This window comes from Kryptolebias marmoratus, linkage group LG6 (assembly GCF_001649575.2).
Source record: "Kryptolebias marmoratus isolate JLee-2015 linkage group LG6, ASM164957v2, whole genome shotgun sequence".
NCBI lineage: Eukaryota > Metazoa > Chordata > Actinopteri > Cyprinodontiformes > Rivulidae > Kryptolebias > Kryptolebias marmoratus.
The window spans coordinates 22,720,112-22,740,310 of record NC_051435.1 but is presented as its reverse complement, the minus strand read 5'-3'; the positions used below and the strand labels follow the sequence as shown (position 1 = coordinate 22,740,310).

Below are 20,199 nucleotides of genomic sequence, written 5' to 3'. Positions count from 1 at the left end.
TGAACGACTGGGAGGTAAAGTTAGAGAGGCCAGACTGAGATGGTTTGGACATGTGCAGAGGAGGGACAGTGGATATATTGGTAGAAGGATGTTAGAGATGCAGCTGCCAGGAAAAAGACAGAGAGGAGATATATGGATAAAGTTAGAGAGGACATGGAGGTAGTTGGAGTGAGGACAGAGGACACAGAAGACAGAGTTAGATGGAGGAGGATGACTCAACGTGGTGACCCCTGAAAAGGCAACAGCCAAAAGAAAAAGAAGAAGACAAAGAAGAAGATTTTCTAGTCTGTTTCAGTAAAATGCTGTTGGATTTCCTGTCACTGGAGGGCAGTAGTGCCTCATCTGGAGAGTGTCTGAATCTTCTCTTGCCTCCCAAACCCCTCTCTGATGACAAATTTTATTCTGGGCCAACTGAATGCTTGTTTCTATTTTTACTACAGCGAAATGGCTCTCCAGTTTCCATGGAGCCCACAGAAAGACATCTGGGCTACATGGATGATCGGGCACAGCTAACAAGATCAGCATTACTAAAAGAATTTGATCTAAGACATTAGTCTTTAGAAATTTCACCCAGTGAATTGACCAAACTAAAAACAAATACAGTCTCAACAAGCTTACAGAAATCACTATTATGATATGTAAAAAAAACAACATTGGTGGGTAATTTTAGATTACATTTTATGGGAATCTAAAGGGAGTTTATTGTCAAACTAAAAAAAAAATTCTTCACAATCTGATCCAAATGTGACACATACATCACTTAGCTGTTTGGCGTTGATGCTGGCTTGAACAAGGACTGGCGAATCCTCAACCTGTGTGAACTTCACTTTGTCTGGATGCTGCCGGTAAACTTTCTGAAAACCATAAAATTGAAAAAAAAAATAAGTGTCACGCATGCAAGTACTCAAAAAGAAATACTTACAAGAGTAAAATTCACTTTACTGGCTGTAGCTACTCACATCGCTACACTGCTGAAGCTTCTTCAGGGCTTCATATTCAGGTGTAACCGTTTGAGGAAAGAAGCATCTAGTTTTTATGTCTTCATAATCCGCCTTATATAAATGCTGAGGGGGAAAAAAAACATGTCATTTGTGAGAAATTTATTATGAAGTAAATTTTAAAATTCCTAATTTGATACATTGTTTTTGAAAAACAGGAATTCAAATGAGCATATACTGTATTTACCTCATTTTTATATTCCTCAACTTTCTGGCAGTGAAGCATGTAGAGGTCTTCATAGCTGCCGATGTAGTGGCCCTTCACCTCATTATCATACTTCTCTTTGTAACGTGTCTGAAAAAATTACAAATGTGTGCATTTAAATAATTTAAAAATTGTGTTTAATTAAAGCTGATGTTTGAATCTGTTAGCATTCTTACATCAGAGAACCGTTTAAGTACTGAGTCCATCTGAAACTTTGGAGTATCACAGTAGTTGATGCTGAAGCCTCTGGATTTCTCATAGCTGGCCTTGTATACTTTCTGCAAAAAAAAAAAAGATACACAGTTTAAAACGTGATGGGAAGAAAAATAAATAAATCACAAATAAATCTAGATTAGTAATTTGTAGAAAACAAGATAAAAAAATCCAAAAAGTTCATTGTGTGGATCAGAAAATCCCAGGTAAAAAAAGTAAAGATGTTTAGCAACAATGACTGAAATCAGTTTAAAAAATTTACAATTAATGCTCATAAGAAGCTACTTTCAGTTGTTTCTAAATAACTTCATTTCCATGACTAAAATGACAATCTACTTCACGAAAATGCATTACAGTCGTCATGCATGTTGGACACAAGCAGGTTGTGATAAAAAGACAAGATTTAATGACATGTCTTCACTAGCAGTGTAACCTACATGTCTGGTGTCATTCTGAGTCGAGGTCAAACAGATTTTCCACTCAGTCTTTCAGCTCTGATCCTCGTTCCTCTGATTAGTTTTGTGAACTTGTTTGAAAGCATTTCTTTACTATATGATGGCAGACATATTCTGTTGCTAGGAACTGTCTAATCACTAAGATTTTTTGCTCAAGATCAAGCAAAAATCTGGGTCCTCTAGCCTTTTTTTTATTATGTTTTGCCACAACAAATGGTGGCAACGGTGGGATTTCTCACAAGCTGAGACAAAAGTCTATGGCCACAGCAGACAGAAAGTCTCCCCTACAAAAAAAGATAGAGGCCTCAGCAGATGATGGAATCCTGAACCTCCAGACAGAAAGCTGTATGCTGAGACGCTTGGTGTTGTGTTTTGTCAAAACAGTCAACTTGTGGTGATTTGGTTTTTCTGTGGGTTTTGTTGGTGTTTTGTTTTTATTCTTTGGTTTGGGGTTTTGTTTCGATTCTGTATTTTGCTTTTTGTTGTCTCATGTTCATGTTGCATTTCACCCTTCCCCAGTCACTCATTTGCCGGTTAACCACGCCCATCTACACCTGTCCTGACTCTGTAATCACTCCACCTGTTCCCACTCACCTCGTTATCCTCAGTACTCAAATACCCGGTCATTTCTCCCACTAGTCGCTGGTTCATTGTCTGTGTTAGTCATTGGTTTGCTTGTTGTCTCGCTGCTGTTCTAGGTTCCCTGCTGGTCTTGTCTTGCTCCATGTTTTTCACACCTTGTTTGTCTATGTTTGTACTTAGTTTCAGTTTTTGCTGCCACGTCAGCCTTTTTGTTTTCATTTTGTTCCTTTAGTTTAATAAATTAGTTTTCGTTCCTCTTATTATGAGTCTGCGTTCTAGGTTCGCCATCGTCTCCACCAGTCCTGACACAACTTGTTTCTTAGCTAAGTATTCAACAAGATTTAAGTGTTAAATTACTAAAACATTTACATATAGAACATTTATGTGCATCTAATATTTTCCTGATATTTGTTTTTAAAATAAAAAGAGACTTTGCATAAAGTTTCTTAGACACCCACATCACTGAGGATGGTGCCAGCATATCTGAGCTGTCTCAGGAGCGGATTCTCTGTAGCAGGGAGCGTGTTGTAGTCGCACTGTGCTTTCGTCTTTTCATATTCCTTCTTGTATTGGACCTGAACAAAGAAAACAGATCAGTGGGAGAGAAAACAGAAACAAAACAGGTTGATGAGCTCTATTCAAATGACTGATGGTCGGTAAATATAAAAGTCAGTTTTTCTCTGTGCAAACAAGCCTAATCTACACATTCATACACAGAGATTCATGTTTGTTGTGTGTGAACGTGTGGGCGTCAATGAGGTATACAGAAACTGAAAAGGCTCAGACATTGTTACTGTACTCTGTAAAAATGAAACTCTGAATCTTTCCAGTGACAGTCATGCTGTGTGTGAGAGTTCCCTGCGTCAGAGAGGACTTGGTCCGTTGACTCACACTCTGCTTTGAGACATGGCTCAGCTCCCTGTCGTGTCTTCCACATGAGATACAACCTTTAAAAAAAAAAAAGAAAAGAAACCACCTTCGTGCCTTTGTGTGCTTACCTCACTGGCAGCAATACGAGCCTTCTTGCATGTGTTGTAAACAGGCGTTTCTGTTTGCATGAAATAAATTTGGTCTTTTGTGTCTTCAAAATGTTGCGTGTATTTTCTCTGGAAACAAAAAGCACAACGGTTAGTAATGAGGCAATGAAAAACCAAACAAAACAACCTAAGAAGCTAGGAAGTAGTGAACTCTTACATCGCTGAGGTTATCCATAGCCATCCTGGCGATGGCTACGTCAAAGTAGGGCGTCTCGCACCACTGACCCTTCACATTTTTATTGTAATCTTCCTTGTATTTAAGCTGTGAAGAACAAATAAAACAAACAATGTTAGTAGATATTTTTCCTAGAATACAGGCTAAATGGATAACACCATGGTTACATTTTGATATGTTTAATAAAAACATAGCTGGAATCATAAGAATGCCTGTAATGTAAACCTATTGTTAGCCTATCCTTTCATCGTAGTGTGGACACTTGTGTCAGAGAACAGGTGCACAGTTATTCCAGGCAGCAGCTCAGGGTTGGTTGATGTTTGAAGGCCTTGTTTCTATAACTGCACAATCCAAGGTTCAATTTTGAGCATTCAGAATGTACTTTTTCGTATTTTGTATGATGTGCATGAGTGCATTTCTCATATAAACCTTTAAAATTATGTGTGATTTCAGAGACATTGGTTAAACACTAACTATCCAGTATTTTAATTTGGTCTAATCATGTATTAGTTACAGTCAGACACATTCACTTCTCGGAATTAAAAGCTTTTCCCACTTTATTTGAATAAATGCTAGTTTGGTTATGAAAGTAATAATCCAACCTACCTTCCCTCAAATACCGACTTCTTTCACTAAGGACTTGTTACCTTGTCTGGAAATCTGCTCTGTGCCTTTTGCCAAGCTCTTATTAATAGCTAAAGACACTGAGAATGTATGAAAAGTACTTTGAAAAGTGTTTAAAAATACTTAAGTTTTAAACTAAACACTGAAATAAAAAAAAACATTTGTTGCTAGGTTTAACTGCAGAAGGGATTGCTGAAAACAAGACTGAGAAAAGAGTTAAATTCATCCATCTTGATTATCCTGATCATAGTTTTACACCTAAATCATGCATTTGGCACAAAGCTCCACTTACATCACTGCGCTGATCGGCGACTCTCTTAGCCAGCTCCACTTCGGGAGGATCAGGCAAGGACGTGTACTTGGCCTTGCGCTCATCGTGACCCTTCTTATATTGAATCTGTGAGGGCAAATTCAGGAGAAGGTGGTTAATTCACAAAATTTTTTGGGAGATCTCCAATCTGCAAAAAATTTCAGTACTGAACACAAGAAGATGGAAAGTTTAAAATTACAAATTTTACTGCCTTAATGATAAAAGGAATTTAGTATATCCATTTGACTAGGGTGGCACTATATATTGAAAACTTATTATCATCGCAGTATCAGTGCACAAAATTTCAATATCACAAAGGCCTGAAATAAATCACAGACACAAACTTTATGTCAATAATATGCTTAGTGTCCAAAATGCTAAAGAACATGGTGGGTGTTGTGAGTGTCATGATGATGAAAAAAAACAGAGGCTTGAAGAAAATAAAACGGGTTTATCCAAACGGATATTGTCAATATTTAAATTTATCCTAACTGCATGGTTTCCTAATATTATGTATATAGTAGCATTTTACCATGACTGGGTGTGAAAAGTTGCTTCATGATGCAAATTTGCATTTGTTTGAAATGTTTTTTTAACAGTACAATATATTAGATATACACCATTATTTTTATATTGGAATACAACAACAGCCCCATATAAAAATCCTCCATTAAGAGTTATATGTAATTTATTCTTATACCTATACTGCATCATAGTATATTTTTGGAAAACAACTGTAAAAACTGCTTTGAAATAACTTAGTATGATACTACAGCTTAAGAGGCCTCAGAGTAATCCTTGTAAAGAATAAATCCCTAAGTTGACAACCTTTTAAAAATGTATTACAATGTATATTTTAATGTTGTGTTGCCCATCCTCCAGTCACACACATGTAAAGGTTGATTGTTGCGAATGTGTTCTTGTTTTCTGCAGCTGAGAGAGAAAAATCAACAGTGAGTTTATCTTACATCACTGAGGACCTCCTGAGCCTTAGCCACCCTGCGCAGCTCAGGGCTGTCACTGTACGGGAAGAACATGGTCTTCTCCTCTTCCCAGCACTCCTTATAAAGTTTCTGAACAAGGAAAAACAAAAATTACCTCAGGAATAACAAGTGTGTTAGAAGATAAGCTCAATATTAAATTGTTAAAATATGAAGTCAAGTGGTTGAACGTGACGCTGGACCTACTTTGCTGAAATTAGCAGCATTTTTCACAGCCAGAACCAGCTCAGGAGCATCAGGGGGCAGCAGGTACCTGTCCTTAGTCTCCTCCCACTTTTGTTTGTACAGAACCTTCAGGAAATCAACAACAACGCTGATGGTAAACAGCTCAATGCTGCTAATCTGTCTGAGAATGCTCATGTTTTGATATTAGTTGAAGTTACGTACCTTGCTGATCAGTTCTGATACATGCTTGACGTGGGTGATCTCTCTGGCCTCACCATCATACAAGCTGGTGTTTCGGACCTTGATTCCCTCCATGCGGTATTTAACCTGGCAGGATTATGTTTAAATTCAAATTATAGCTGATTGTAGGAACACTGAATCAGCTTTGAGAAACTGAGCCAGCCCTTAACTTGCAATGAATTTGCTCATAATCCCACCCCCACATTACTACTAAAACACTCTCGCTGATTTTTATTCATTCTCTTTTTTTCCGCTTTTAATAATTTTACAAAATGAATAAAAGAGGTCGTTTTTCACTCTGGTATTCCTCATTCCACTTTGCAGGGAAGCCAACACAGTACTGTTGTACCTCACTGAGCTGCTCCTGGGCCTTCCTGATACGAATCATTTCGGGGGTTTCAGTGGAGAGGGCAGGAGGCATTCCTCTGGACAAGTCGTAAGCTTGGCGGTATTTATTCTACCAAGGATACCAGCATTAAAATCAATCAGACAAGACAGAGAGAACTGAAAAACCCTAACTAATAAGTTACCAAACCGATAGGAGGTTCTTACATGGCTGAACAGCTCCAGCATCTTTTTGCTGTGGGCCAGATATGGAGTCATGAACTTGGAAGTGTCAACCTTGACCTTCTTCCTGACTTTCCTGGTGGGCAAGCCAGACTAGAAACGGAAAGAAAAAAAAGTTATCTACTGAGTGGATCAACAGACCAAGGTTTATTTATTGCAGTAAAGCATAATGGCAAAAAAAAACAACAACATCAAAGCTACATCCATAAAGAAAAACAACTTTTCCAAAGCAAATTTCAAACAGCAGCGTGGACTGAATAAGGATCCCACCTTGACAAAGTGAAGCCAGTACCTTAACAAAGTGACAAGCTGTTTGACTTTACAGCACAGCCATTACCTAAATTACTCACCTACAATCACTGGAGTGATTTAAGCATGAATTAATTCATTATGGAAGGCAGTGATTCCGATTACAATAATTATCATGTAATAAAATCATGCTGGGAGAGAGGATGAATGGTCCCTAAACAACAGACAAAGTCAAGACATGCACATAAAAAGTTTTCATACACACTGACACCTATAATATTAATGAATTAATTCTACTGCATGCAATGTTGAGTTATGCACCTTTTATATATTTAGGTTTAAGTAAGTGTATCATGATTTAATTAATTAAAGCTACTACATTTCAAAAAGCCTTAAAATGAGTGAAAATAGTTTACATTTCTTTGTTAGAGATGGTATTATATTTCGAGCAGCTTAAAAATCATTATTTATAAACATTTTGAGGTTCTAAAGAGATACTTTAGATCTTTAAAAGTGGGGTTTGTTGGAAGGGTTGTGAACATTTTTTATCTTACCTGTTGAAGGTAGCTCTTTGAAAAGCCTCAGTTTGGCTAAACAGAGTGTAATTATGACTGATGAGCTAACGGGTAGTCCAAGTCTAGCCTTTTTATTATCTTTTTACCTTTTGATCCAGCTGCAAATCCAATGGATTTTTGGATGTGCGTGTTTTCCTGTTATTTTGTTATGGTTATTCTGGCAGAAATATTATGATATTCCTGCAGGAAGTGAACCAGACTGTACCTGAAACGTTACAGCTAGCTGCTGCTGCTGCTACTATTTACATTTGCAAATAATCAAAGAATTCTATATAACTAACGTAAAAAAAAAATGATGGTGATGTAAAGGTTTGCAAAGTTGTATTTGTCTAAACTGCTATGAGAAGTTTGAAACTGGTAATGTTTTAAGATGATAGCAATCCACTTCATATGAGCCGTTGGCTTGTCAGTCAGGTCAAACTATTTCTCCAAACTGAAAATGTTCAAAAAGTTACCTACAACAGGTAAGATGTTTTTGTTCATCATCTTGCCACAGTGCCACACTTCAAAAGATCTGAACTACTCCTTAAGGGCTAGACAAAGAACATCCAGACTTGGCAAAGCTAAAAAAAAAAAAAGACAATGTGCTTTCCTGAATAAGACATCTCATTATCCAATTAGGCATGCAGAGGAGAGTATCCTGCCCTGTTTGGACTGTTGTACCCTGGGAGGAGGTACTTTACCTCTTGGTACTGAGTCTTGTGCACAGTGTAAGTCGTCGATGAAATCTGCTCAACATATATAGGACAAATATAGGACACACTCTGGGTTTTCAGAAGAAGTGATAGGAGAAACAGCACAGTGTTTTAAAGATCGAGGGTGATTTTTCCCACAGCTCTGGTGTTTCGCTCTCACTGCTGCTGTACAAGTTAAGATATCACTCTGCGCTGGTTGCATTTTCAGCTTTTCTGTAAAATGTCAAACTGTCAATCTAGTTTATAAAAGAGGAGAATTGTTTTCTCGGGGTTTTTTGTTGAAGCCTGTCATAAGCTCATTAGCTCCTGGATAAAGCAGTGTCACCGAAAGACGAGAAAAAGCCCCATCCACAAATACACTATGATGTAATTGTCACAGCAGTCAAACTAAGCTAGTATGATACTGAGGATTAGGTGTATTAAAATACTGTCAGTACTATTTGAGCCAGTCTTTAATCCTTGGACTAAATTTATGAACACCAGATGACAATATTTCTATTCTTATTTGCCATTTCACACCTCATTGTTCCATTTATTGGTTGCTACAGCAGGACACAAGCTGTTCAGACAGCTTTAGGACCATCTATATCTTCACATGCAGCTCTGCCATTAATGAGCTGGTTCAACCAAATCACAGAGAAATTTTTTTCTCTTTAACCTAATCAAGATATAGCAAAGACTAGGTATTCAAGTTCTAAAATTAGGTGTTCTTGAGATCTCAAGCATATTGCTGAATTATTTGAATTAATTTGAAGTGCTCAAAAGCATTAATGTTGTCCACTTATTGTCCCTGTGTCAGTACATGTTTATATATACTTAGAAAAAAAGGAAATTTGCACCATTTTTGAAAGATGGCAATGTGACACCTCTACTCTGGAGGTTGCATAAAATTACTGGGACTAGAACAAATGTGGTATCAGTGAAGTTTTATCTCAGTTTTCAATAAATTGTGAGAACCTGCAGCTGCTTTGAAAGTTAGCTTAAAAACACAGGTTTTACTGTTTTTTTCATAGTTTTGATTAAAAAGAAGTAAAATTGCCCTGTTTTGATTTGGGGTTTCCAAATGTTATTCTGCTCTGGTGACAGAAACATTTTATTTTATTACTAATCTCTCATAAATGTTTGTGTCCCATTTAGTTTGTTTGGAGCTTTTAAGTTTAAACCTAACAAGTGTTGCAACCTGAAACAGATTCAACTTTGGAAAACATTTAGCTTGAGGGGTTAAAATAACCCCAAAATAATGATAAGTTATTTGTCTCAAAGAGAGCATTTTCTAGAAAATTTTGAGTTTGAGAGCAAGTTAAGGCAACATTATTCTATTTCCCTTTTTTGAAACATATACTCATTGTAAAATGTTTAGCAAACAAGAATATGCTCTTTCTGCTGAAGGTTATATGTCTTTATTTAGATGAACTGGACCTCAGGCCAGTGCAATCACAAAAAACTGCCGTCCTACTGACAAACTGGTATTTATAAAGAATGTGCAGTGACAATATAAAAACCCTCAGACCTTGCATATTTAAGTTCTTGGAGCAATTTAACCCTGGACTGAGATACAAGCGGCAACCTACTTTAATATAAACATATCAATATGGCTTTGTTGTTGTTTCTTATCATCGTCATCATCATCATCATCATCATCATCAGATAAGACACTTCAGAAGCACATCAAATTAAACTTAAACTAGAAGAAGACTAACCAGAGCTGAGAGAAAGAACATCTCAATCGCTTTAATCAACTTTTGTAAGAGGCTTATTATTCAAATCTATCAGACAGGAGAGAACCATAGTAGTGGATGAACACTGACCCAGGATAACTACATCTCCCTACAAGCCTGTTGCCAAACAGTAAAAGGTGGCAGGCTTTCACTTAAATGACTGGACAAAATTTAATAAAAGTCATTGAATGTTTATCTACAACTGATTAACTATCTAACGATTCAATATGGCTGCGCAGCTAACTGTCCCTAAAAAACTCAAAATGTCTGTAACTCAAAAACCTAAAAACTGGGGTGGTATCCCCAACATATATTCTGAGCTCTACCAGATTCCACAAGATTTTTGTTGAAATAAATGGCATTACCTATTTGCAGTCAATTCTATCTGTCTGTTCACAAAACAACTCATGAACCACTGGATGGGTTTTAATGGAACTAAGCAAACTTTAGCACTATTGTTAAAAAGCAAAGACGGTAACTTGCACATTGATCTCTTAAAATAGATGCACAGGAGAAGAACAAATAAATCCGGAGCAGCAGAACAAACTCCTGCATGACATTGAACTTGTGATGAACTCTGATTGCACCATGTTCATTTATCAGTGTGAGGGAGTTCGTTTTGCTCGCAGCCTAAAGTTAAAACGTTTAAGGCTACTGATTTACACCACTGTAGCTCGTCTCATTTTCCCTCCCTCGCTCTCGCCCCCTTTACGTCTCCCTTCTCTCCGACACTCTGTGTGCTGCAGAAGTCCATTTCTAAATTTGTCTAAATGCCACTCTGAGAACTCTACACTCAACCTTTTACTGATTCGAGAACTTTAATAACTTTAAAGCTAAAGGAAAGAAATTTTAGAAACAAGGTGAATGACGATCACTATCAAATGAGCAAATTAAAAAATAAATAACTACAGTTTTCAAAGTAACATTCTGGCAGTAACTTACATCTTATTTCTAAAACATAATATTTTATATGTGTCACCAAAACAGCACTATGTTTCTCCCCATTCTGTAAATTAAATAAAAGGCCGTCTTACTTGTAGAAAACAATGCCATTTTTTCCACAGTATAGATGAAAGTGCTAGTGAAATCAGAGTGTATTGATTTGGTGTCTATCCATCTGTCCCACCTCCCAAACAGTTTGCATCTTTGCAGCAAAGATGGCAAATTTATTTAAACCAGGGGATAAGTTATATGGGAGATAAATGATTCCAGAAAGATGCTTGGTGACATGGTAGGTAACACGGAGACCATCACAAATGAATCATTCAAACTCCCTTATAATATATCAGATTTGTTAGGTTTGAATAAATACGAGGCTAACTTTAATCCTATTTCCACGGGAAATGTGGGATTAAATGTTAGCCTTCTGCTTTCACTCTTCCATCAGACACTGGCGTGGAGACCACGAACAAAACAATGCAAGACACAGAAAAAGACACTAAATTGAGCTACCGTATCGTGAACTATTGTGTGTGTGTGAAGTTTATTCGCATGATCTGGACAAAATTATGATCACAAGTGACACATAAAGAATTCCAACAGGTCATTTGAAACAAAAAACAAAAATAGTAACTTCTAGAAAAATGACAGGGCCTTTCAATTTCAACTCCTTTCATTGATCGGATTAACTATATGTTGTAAATTATCTTCAGCTTTTCATTGTGTAATGATTACATCATTAGATTACTCTTTCCTGTTGAGTAACTGTCTGCCATAGATAAAAATATCCTTACATAAACAAAGACACCAGTAACATTTTATTTGACTTATAGTCACATTGCTGGTTTTAAGTCCTGCAGTACAAGACTTCATATTCCTTAAATGGTGTCTATTTGAAAAAGGTATCATCGCTCAGCTGCAGCAACTTAGCAAGCCCTGCTGCTGGACAGATAATCTGGTAAATAACGTTTAAATAATACCTACTGCATTTAAGATTTCAAAATCACAATTTGGGTGAGGAAAAAAAAATAAGCTAGTGAGAGAAGTCAAAGAACAGGTGAGAAGACAACCACTTACCTCTTCCATAAACTCCTCCTCCTCTTCCTCCATTTCATACTCCTCATATTCTTCAGTATCTGCCATTTTGGCACTGATTTAAAAGCTCTACACAAATGAGAGAGATTACATTTTCAGACATTTATAATTTTTGCTACTAATATGAGTTATTTAACTTGATATTCTGTAAAAGAGAACTAACAGGAGGCGTGCGCTGCTCTGTGCGCAGCTCTGTGCACAGCTCTGTGCGCAGCTCTGTTTTCTTAAAAACTAGGTTTAGGGCGCTGTTTCAGACAGTGGCTTATACAAGTGACCCTTTCAGGATGCATCCAGCCACTCCCTGTTCAATTTTCTCTCACTTATTCATTTATATAAAGGGGGAAAAAAAAAGCAGACGCATGCTAGATAAATGTAACACAAGCATACTGATGTTCAACCAGTGTGCCTGCCATACCAGCAAAAGATTCCTGCTGTGTTTCCTGACAGTAAGGCGGTTTCACTTGCCATCCACAGGGCCTTCAGTCTGATTCCAACTTCCAACTGATTCCAACACACTCCTTAAACAAAATCATAAAGTGTGTAAAAAATACCTCACAGTCAATCGTACAAACCAGTAACTGCACAATGAGAAGCATAAATTAGGAAGTTAAGTGTGTTACAATGGGCCCCTGGCTTTGAATGTGTGACAGGAACACCCCCCTCCCCCTAAATGCCACAACACAGCTGAGCGAACTGCGGCTCCTGAGTGAAGGTTGGCGACAGCTGCCTTACAGTGCCTCTGCTATTTGACATGTAAGCTAATGCCACAGCCTGATTGGCTGACTGCGTTTAGCAAATGGAGATGCAATGCCTTCTGAGGCTGCAGGTTAAATATAGGATGGCATACTAACCACCTTTTTTAGCACCTGATTGCTCTCTCTTTAAATTAAAATAAAGTCTGTAAAGCAAGAGAAATATGCATACACGTCGATGTAGAAAGACAAAAAGGTCAAGACAGGTGGCGAGACGTTAAATGAAATCAAAGCAGTCAAACTGCTGGAAAATCAGATAAATCCAAATCCGGGTCTGGTCTCATTTTGCTTCAGTCTTGAAGTTCTCTTTGGTTATTCCTTTAAAATGCAGCAAAAAAAAAAAAAAAAGTTCACACTTCTTATTCCTCGCTCAGCTCCTCCCACATCCAAAAGGCAGCGGAGGATGGAGACAGTGGATGTCCGAGCAGATGAAAGCCATGCAGGGTGTAGAAAAACATGTATATTTGTGGCTTTTAATCCTTTCCTTTTGCTTACCAGTTATGTTTAAGTTTAATGGTCTCCCAAGCCGCCAAAGCCTTCCCAGCCTCCCTCCAGAGAAACGCTGGGCGACAGCGCACAGCTGCACTTTCTAGCCAGGTTATCATGTGGGCGGCACAGCCAATCAGAGGTCGTCACTCTCAGGTTTCAAAATCTAAATATACCTAAGTGATCACTTCGGAAAGGAGCACCTGTCGAAGCTAAACACATCAGTGGAACAGTTATGAGGAAGGAATGGTCAGGTCCCAAAAACACAACAGTATACTAAAATGACCAGTATCAACAGCTTTGTGGTTGTGGTGTTTGTGACGACAAAGTTTTTTTCTTTTTCCTTCCTGAAAGATCTGGACATCTGGACAAAACAAAGATCTTATTGCAACCAAACATATGAACCAGTGAGGAAAGAGCTAGCTTTAGCAATGATGCGTTGAGATCGTCTATCAGATTATCCTGAGCTGGCTGCATCCTGTCAAAAATCAGATCACAAAATTAAGAGCTTATAACAAGGCTAGTAGTGAATCCATGTTCCAACAAATATGATCTTCATTTTATTATTTGTTTTCAAAAGTGACTGCACTTGAAAAACTGAAATATTTCAATTCACACAGATGTGAGCCTAACCTGCTGTTTCTATATTCAGACATTTTTATGTGGCCTTTGTTAATAGTAAAAAATAACCAACTTTACTGGCAAGGGACGCACAAACTGCTTTTGGACTCAAGATCAAGCTTTTTTATAACTTTGTGATTGAATGTTGAGTGTTGGAGGCTTATTGAGTGTTTCTATTACATGAAAACAAATAATAAAATAGCATTACTTCAGTTTATTTCATCAATATTCACCCTAAAGTCTTTTTTTTTTACATTGTTGCAATCTTTGGAAACTAATTATTTTGAAACATTGTTTTTGTTTGTTTGCTCAGAGCAAAAATGTTGCTGAATCTCAGCTGGGGCCTCTCTCTGTGCTTGCATGTTTCTATTCACAGTTCAAAGACACTATGTTAAGTATTTAGATATTGGAAAATGAAGAACAGAGGGTATAAACACACACAATAGTCTGTTTTTGTGTTTTAACTATGTGGGGGGATGGTTAGGATATATTATGTCTATCATCTTGTGTTAGCTAGGAAGACTCTGCCCCCCACGACAATAAAAAGCAGGTAAAACGTTTTGAAGGTTGTCTTTGGGCTGGAACAAAAAATGAAAAAGTTTCTGATTCTAGGCCAGTAGGAAGGCTGCTGCCATTAACCATTAAAGCAGTTCTGGATTTTATATTATTCAGTATTTCACTTTAATCTCTTGGTCATATGTTGTGCAGGTAGTTGTAACCCACTTAAAAACAACACAAAACAAAACAAACAAAAAAAATACTTTTTTGAAAAGTTTGAATAGTTGTATAGCTAGCCTCAAATTTTAAAAGCTTTTGGATTTTTAGAAATGTTTATGAACTATTTAAAAACTAAAACATGCCTCGTATCCTGAGATCTATTTGCCACTGTGACAAAGTTCCTTAGCTCTTTACTGTTAGCGTGCAGAATACTGCAAATTAAAAAAAAACACATACATTATATCTAAAAATGATGTGTCTCTATATGTCTGGTATGTTATGTCTGTCCTCTCATTCTGTCCCAGGAGTCGGGTGCAACCCTGGGAAACGAGATGGACAGCAACAGCTGAATGTCTCCCTCTCGCTCTCTCTCTCTTGCTCTCCTACTGGTTTCTGAAAGTTGTGATCACCGGGGGATGACAGCTTGGTCAGATCAGAAACATCCCAACTGTTCAGATCTGCAAAACAGTCACAAAAGCGTGAGTTAGTCTAAACTACCATGTACAGCTGTCTTGATATACTTTATACATTTACTAGATGAAATGTCAGACTTCTCCAAATTAGAAAATCAAAGGATAAATTTATAATCTCTTGTTGCAGTCCAGTGACCAATCATAGATATCTTGTAACTGTTTAACTTCATTCCTGTAGGTTTTCTAATATACATTTTTTTGTTATATTAGCATTTAAACTTACATTGCACATTATGTACAGTTACAGGGCTTCCTCGAAAAAGAGATCTGGGATCTCAATGGCATTTGCCTGGTTAAATAAAGAATAATACAATATACTTATTATCCATCTTCTTTTATTTATTTATTTTATTTTATTTAGTTTTTCCTTCTGATGCTGCAAGAACCAAACTTCTCTATTAGGTGACTTATAAGGATTATTGTTCTTTTTCTTTTGTATCAATACAGAAACTTCAGTTCTGACATTGAGAATTTAGTTTTTAATTTTTGTTTTTTTATTATGAAAATGTGCACGCTGATGCCCATATATGAGTAAACAAGAGTACTGCCAACAATACATATTGGCCCCATCAGAAAATTGTCAGAGCATGAATTCCCTCACACAATCCTGAATACATGTGTTTAGAGTTGGAGAACTGACAACGTTTTCAAAAAGGGGTCACCTGTGACCTTGACCTTTGATCCTGAAATCCATAGAGATCATCCTTGAGCATTTCTATGTTAAAGGTTTTTCAATTTAGAGCTCGGATGAGCAAGTGTCCAGACGGACGGCGCCATAACATCTTTCGTTCCATCTTACGACAGCTGTATAAAAAATGCAACATTATAAAATGTCAATCATCGGTAACAACATTCTAGGTTAGATTAAACAAACCATAACAGTTAATAATGTCCCTTTTCAACAAACAAACATGTTCTTTAGGTTTATGTTAGCATTACTGAATAGCTGGAATTTTTCAGGCTTTGGTAATGAGTTTGGATGTTGAAACGCATCAAAATCATTCAATCATTCAGTCTAGCAGTTAAAAGAATAAAGAGGCAAAAGAAACACACTACAGGGAGCGGGGACACATCGGGCTTAGTCACTAGTATAAATGACGGATGACCAGTGAGACTAGAAAACAACAGCTGCAGCGAAGGCAACCACAACATAAACAATGCCAACTGGCCATCGTCGCTCATCATGTTCCCGTGTGGTAAGAAGCCTTGAATTAAATTATTTGGTCAGACACAAAGTGTGCAAGAAGGTGATGGGTTGTTGCTAACAATACAGCAAACTTCAAGATGAAAATATGAACCGGTTATTAGATGCACAGGAAGTGTCGTCTTTGGTATGTCAATGCTGATGAGCTGGACAAACCAATATCTAAAACATGACTAAATACCCATTTTCATCTGTGGACTGATGCTAGCAGCCACTATGCAAGAGGTGGTTTACACCCTATTTTATTTCCTGTAATTTGTTCCAAGCACCTATATTGCCTTTTAAATATACCCATTACATTTAGGGTTGTTGCTTATTTGTTAATGTACAAACTGAAATTACAATTAATTTTGAGATTTGATTCATTTGATCAACACAAATACCCCTTTAAAGATGAAAAACACTTCAGTGAACCAAACAAGACATTAAAAAACTGCATTCAGCATACTCTATCCTGTCATTTATTTTCATCAGTTTCCCAGAACCTGGTAATTAAAAATATTACCTCAGCATGATGTTCTGTTCTTGTTCATGTTCAAATTTAACAGTTTTGTCCAGCAAATGCATCTCCACAAATCTGACAAACTCTTAGTGTCCGTGCGTTTCTTAAAGCAACAGCCTCTCTTTAAATGCACAACTTAATAAGGACAAGAGTTTCAGTCCCTTCAGAATCATCTTTAGGCTTCTCCTAATGACTTTGATTACTCTACGGCAGGGGTAGGTAATCCTGGTCCTCGAGGGCCACTATCCTGCATGTTTCATGTGTTTCCCTGCTCCAACACGCCTGATTCAGTGGTTAAATCACCTCTTCATGTTCTGCAGAAGTCTGTTAATCACCCATTGATTAAAATCAGGTGTGTTGGAGCAGAGAAACAAGTAAAACATGCAGGATAGTGGCCCTCCAGGACCAGGGTTGCCCACCCTTGGTCTCCAGGTTTAGGTGGTTGACCCTTTTTCTTGAGTTTCTTGTGGCGCCATACTCTTTTCATTTCTTAATGTTGGATTTAACAGTTCTTCATAGGATATTCAGTTTGTGACACATGAACAGAGGCGTACTTAAACAGTTCTGAAGTTAATCAGCGAAATCAGGTTACATTTAAAGGCCATTAAAGAAGGGAAAACATATCTATGATCTATTGATCTACTTTGTACTCGTTTTTTTTTTATCTGACTACATCAACCACCATTGGTTTGGTCCATTACGTGTAGTAGGTACAGGACATAAAAATGTATCCAGCTTGCAAGTTGTAAAGTCATAGTAAATGCCAAGGTTGGTGAACACAGCAGCAGTACACTGAATCAGACCTTTATAAGCTGTAATGCCAAAACGAGAAGCTTTCCTAACATATTTTTGTGGTTTTTAACATCAACATCAAACTCAAGATAGCTGATACACTTGTACATACTGTACTTTTATCGCTTTGCACTTTGAAATGGTGGCAAATTAATGTCGCTTCACATAACTTTAATAAATTGTTCTAAATTTATAATTTATCTAGTTAATTTGGTCAGAAGATATTACTTTGGTTTAGCTGACCTGTTGCTAAGAAATCTCATCTCATTTCAGAACACTGTCAAAACAAGTTCACAAGCTTACTGTTTTTGAAAGACGGCAGATTTTGGTTCACATGTAAACATCAGTGAATAGAAAACCATTTTTGAACTAGTTCCTACAAATTTACTTGTCTACTTCGACACAGTAAAGAGTCTAGTCCTCAGTAACCCTTATAGTTCTGATAATCATCACTCACTGTGAGCTGCTTATATGTGGACCTGGTCTCTTGTCTCCCTGAATCCTTCACCTTTCTGACACTATGGCTCACTCCTCTCTACTCCTGTAGCTGCTCATCGCGCTCCCTGAAAAGAGCTCAGATGACATATTCTGCCCCCTAAAGGACTAAAAACAAATGCAGTCACTTAAACAAAACTTAATAGAACTCAAAACATGTCTAGAAAATAAAATCTTAAATGTTGTAAAGCAATTTTGGGAGTTGCTTGCAAGAAATATTCACTTAAAACACAAAGCAATTCACCCGAAACAGGTAAAAACACTTTATTTCAGTGATTATTCATAAGGACCGAAGGGAAGAGGGGATATAAGGATTTCACCCTCCTTCAAGCATGTTTCAGTCGCCATTGACCATCATGACTTCAACATTCTGCTGCAGGCACCAGGTTTTAGGAGAATACTGGACTGTACACACAGGGGGCATCAAAAACCACCACAGCCAGTCCGGCAATACTGCAAGGCCACGATGGGCAAGAACACACAGCTGGAAAATAAGTCCACGTACGGGCAAGTCCATGTACCTCCGTGTTTTGCTGAAAGAAACACCGTGCAGAAAATTCACTTAAATAATTTCATCGTCTTTGTTGTTCATTGTCCCACTGAAAATGTCTTTTTTTGTTGTTGTTCTGAATTAAATGTCTTTTGTGAAATAAATTATTACAGAAGAATACAACGTCCTGTCAGCGCTCTGCCCGTGTCAGCTTCACAGGAAACGATGGAGAGGAGAGGACCGTCCATCGTCTGATCTCACCCCAGTCCTTGTGTCTTGAGGCAGAGAGAAAACAGAAAGGGCGTACTCCTGAACAAAGTCAGGAGGGTCATCATCTCACACGCAGCCGCGACATCATCCACTCAAGACCCTGGCACAACCTGCAGGCGGAGAAGACATCAGGAATGTCACTGAGAAATTAAAATGTGGAGAAGAAAAAAAGACAACAAACAGAAACAGACTGACAAGAATTTAAACACTACACAGTATGTACACTTTTTAAAACTGACTATTAAGAGAATACAGTTCTCACCCCTCCCCTGTGAGGGCGCAGCAGGCCTGGATGTGCCACTGGTGGTCTTTGACAGACGTTAGTTGGAGGCTCTGGGAGATCTCAGCCACGGACATGCAGCCTTTCACATCCTGTTTGTTGGCAAATACCAACAGTCCGGCCTTTCTTAAATCCTGCGCAGATACGAGAAGACAAAAAAATGCAACTCTTACTCAGATATTTCACATACAGTTGGGTTGTAGATATTACACAATACTTTGCATTACTTGTGGATGTTATTTTGCATAATTCTTACAGTTTTCCTGGATTTAGTTTAAGTAAAAAATGAGCACAGCAGGATAAAGGATCAGACATCATGATATGGCTTCCTTAGAGTACTTTTAAGATTATTTCTGGGTTAATTTTCCCACCAAGGATTTAGTGCCTTTCATTTCATCGAGTTAGCATATGTTTATTTATTTGCAGCTTTGTCAATATTCAGTTCTGGTAAAGTGTATCGTAAAATAACTTGTGTCAGAACATTATACGAAACAAATAAAAGAGACAAGCATTTTCCGACCTTTTTACAGCTTTGCTACACCAATGAAACAGTGTTACTGCCTGTTTTATTGAACATGTAGGGGTAAATACACAAATGACAAAGAATAGACAATTCTCTCTTGTATGTGAATACACACTGATTTTATCAATATGAATTTATGAATGACTTTAAATATGTGAACATCTTTTATTTGACTATTTGAACTCAGATTACATTACAAATTGTCCATACTATACAAATACAATAACTATCATTACGTAAGTATAAAAATATAAATCTTTAGGTTTGTGTTGTCTTGCAGGAAGAAACTTCATGAAATGTGAGGATTAAATACTTATAAAAAAAACAACTTCATATTTCAGTGGTAAAAATAATAAATAATAACAGTAAGGCAAGCCAGTTTGTCTTAAACCTGTAAATCAATATAAAATCTTTACGTTTGATTTTCACATTGAACACAAATGTTGGCATCTGCACACAATTAGTCACAATCGGAGATAATAAAGAGACCAAATCAGCCGTTGCAAAACTTTATGTATAAACTCAAGTGTGAATTAAAGCTGCAAGCAGCATTGGCGGCCCTCGCAGCTCAGCGCCGCTCCGGCCTTGCGACCGCGGGAGCTCTGGCGACCGCTGTCTACGCTCTCGAGCCTTTCCTGCACCGTCCACTAGGTGGCGTTTTCAGCAAAAGTCCCAAAATGCCTTCAGTCAGGATCAATACCAGTCCTGTGCCATGCTGTGAACTTTGACCTTCCTACGTCAAACAGTTGAA

At 37.6% G+C, this 20,199-nt stretch overlaps 2 protein-coding genes across 2 annotated transcripts in view; both read right to left on the bottom strand.

Moving 5' to 3' along the window:
* Positions 1-13,209, bottom strand: part of neb (nebulin) — a 70,888-nt gene extending 57,679 nt beyond the window's left edge. The window contains 17 exon segments of the mRNA XM_037976034.1: positions 756-854; positions 960-1,064; positions 1,186-1,293; positions 1,380-1,481; positions 2,912-3,028; positions 3,452-3,559; positions 3,648-3,752; positions 4,582-4,686; positions 5,568-5,672; positions 5,787-5,891; positions 5,988-6,092; positions 6,355-6,462; positions 6,558-6,665; positions 8,080-8,124; positions 11,826-11,912; positions 12,259-12,361; positions 13,091-13,209. Coding sequence (XP_037831962.1) covers positions 756-854; positions 960-1,064; positions 1,186-1,293; positions 1,380-1,481; positions 2,912-3,028; positions 3,452-3,559; positions 3,648-3,752; positions 4,582-4,686; positions 5,568-5,672; positions 5,787-5,891; positions 5,988-6,092; positions 6,355-6,462; positions 6,558-6,665; positions 8,080-8,124; positions 11,826-11,891 — 1,491 coding nt within the window. The 5' untranslated portion in view covers positions 11,892-11,912; positions 12,259-12,361; positions 13,091-13,209.
* Positions 13,210-18,124: 4,915 nt separating this feature from the next.
* Positions 18,125-20,199, bottom strand: part of arl5a (ADP-ribosylation factor-like 5A) — a 12,600-nt gene continuing 10,525 nt past the window's right edge. The window contains exons 5-6 of the mRNA XM_017421086.3: positions 18,908-19,059; positions 18,125-18,755 (exon numbers count right to left, since the gene is read on the bottom strand). Coding sequence (XP_017276575.1) covers positions 18,707-18,755; positions 18,908-19,059 — 201 coding nt within the window. The 3' untranslated portion in view covers positions 18,125-18,706. The remainder of the gene's footprint in view (positions 18,756-18,907; positions 19,060-20,199) is intronic.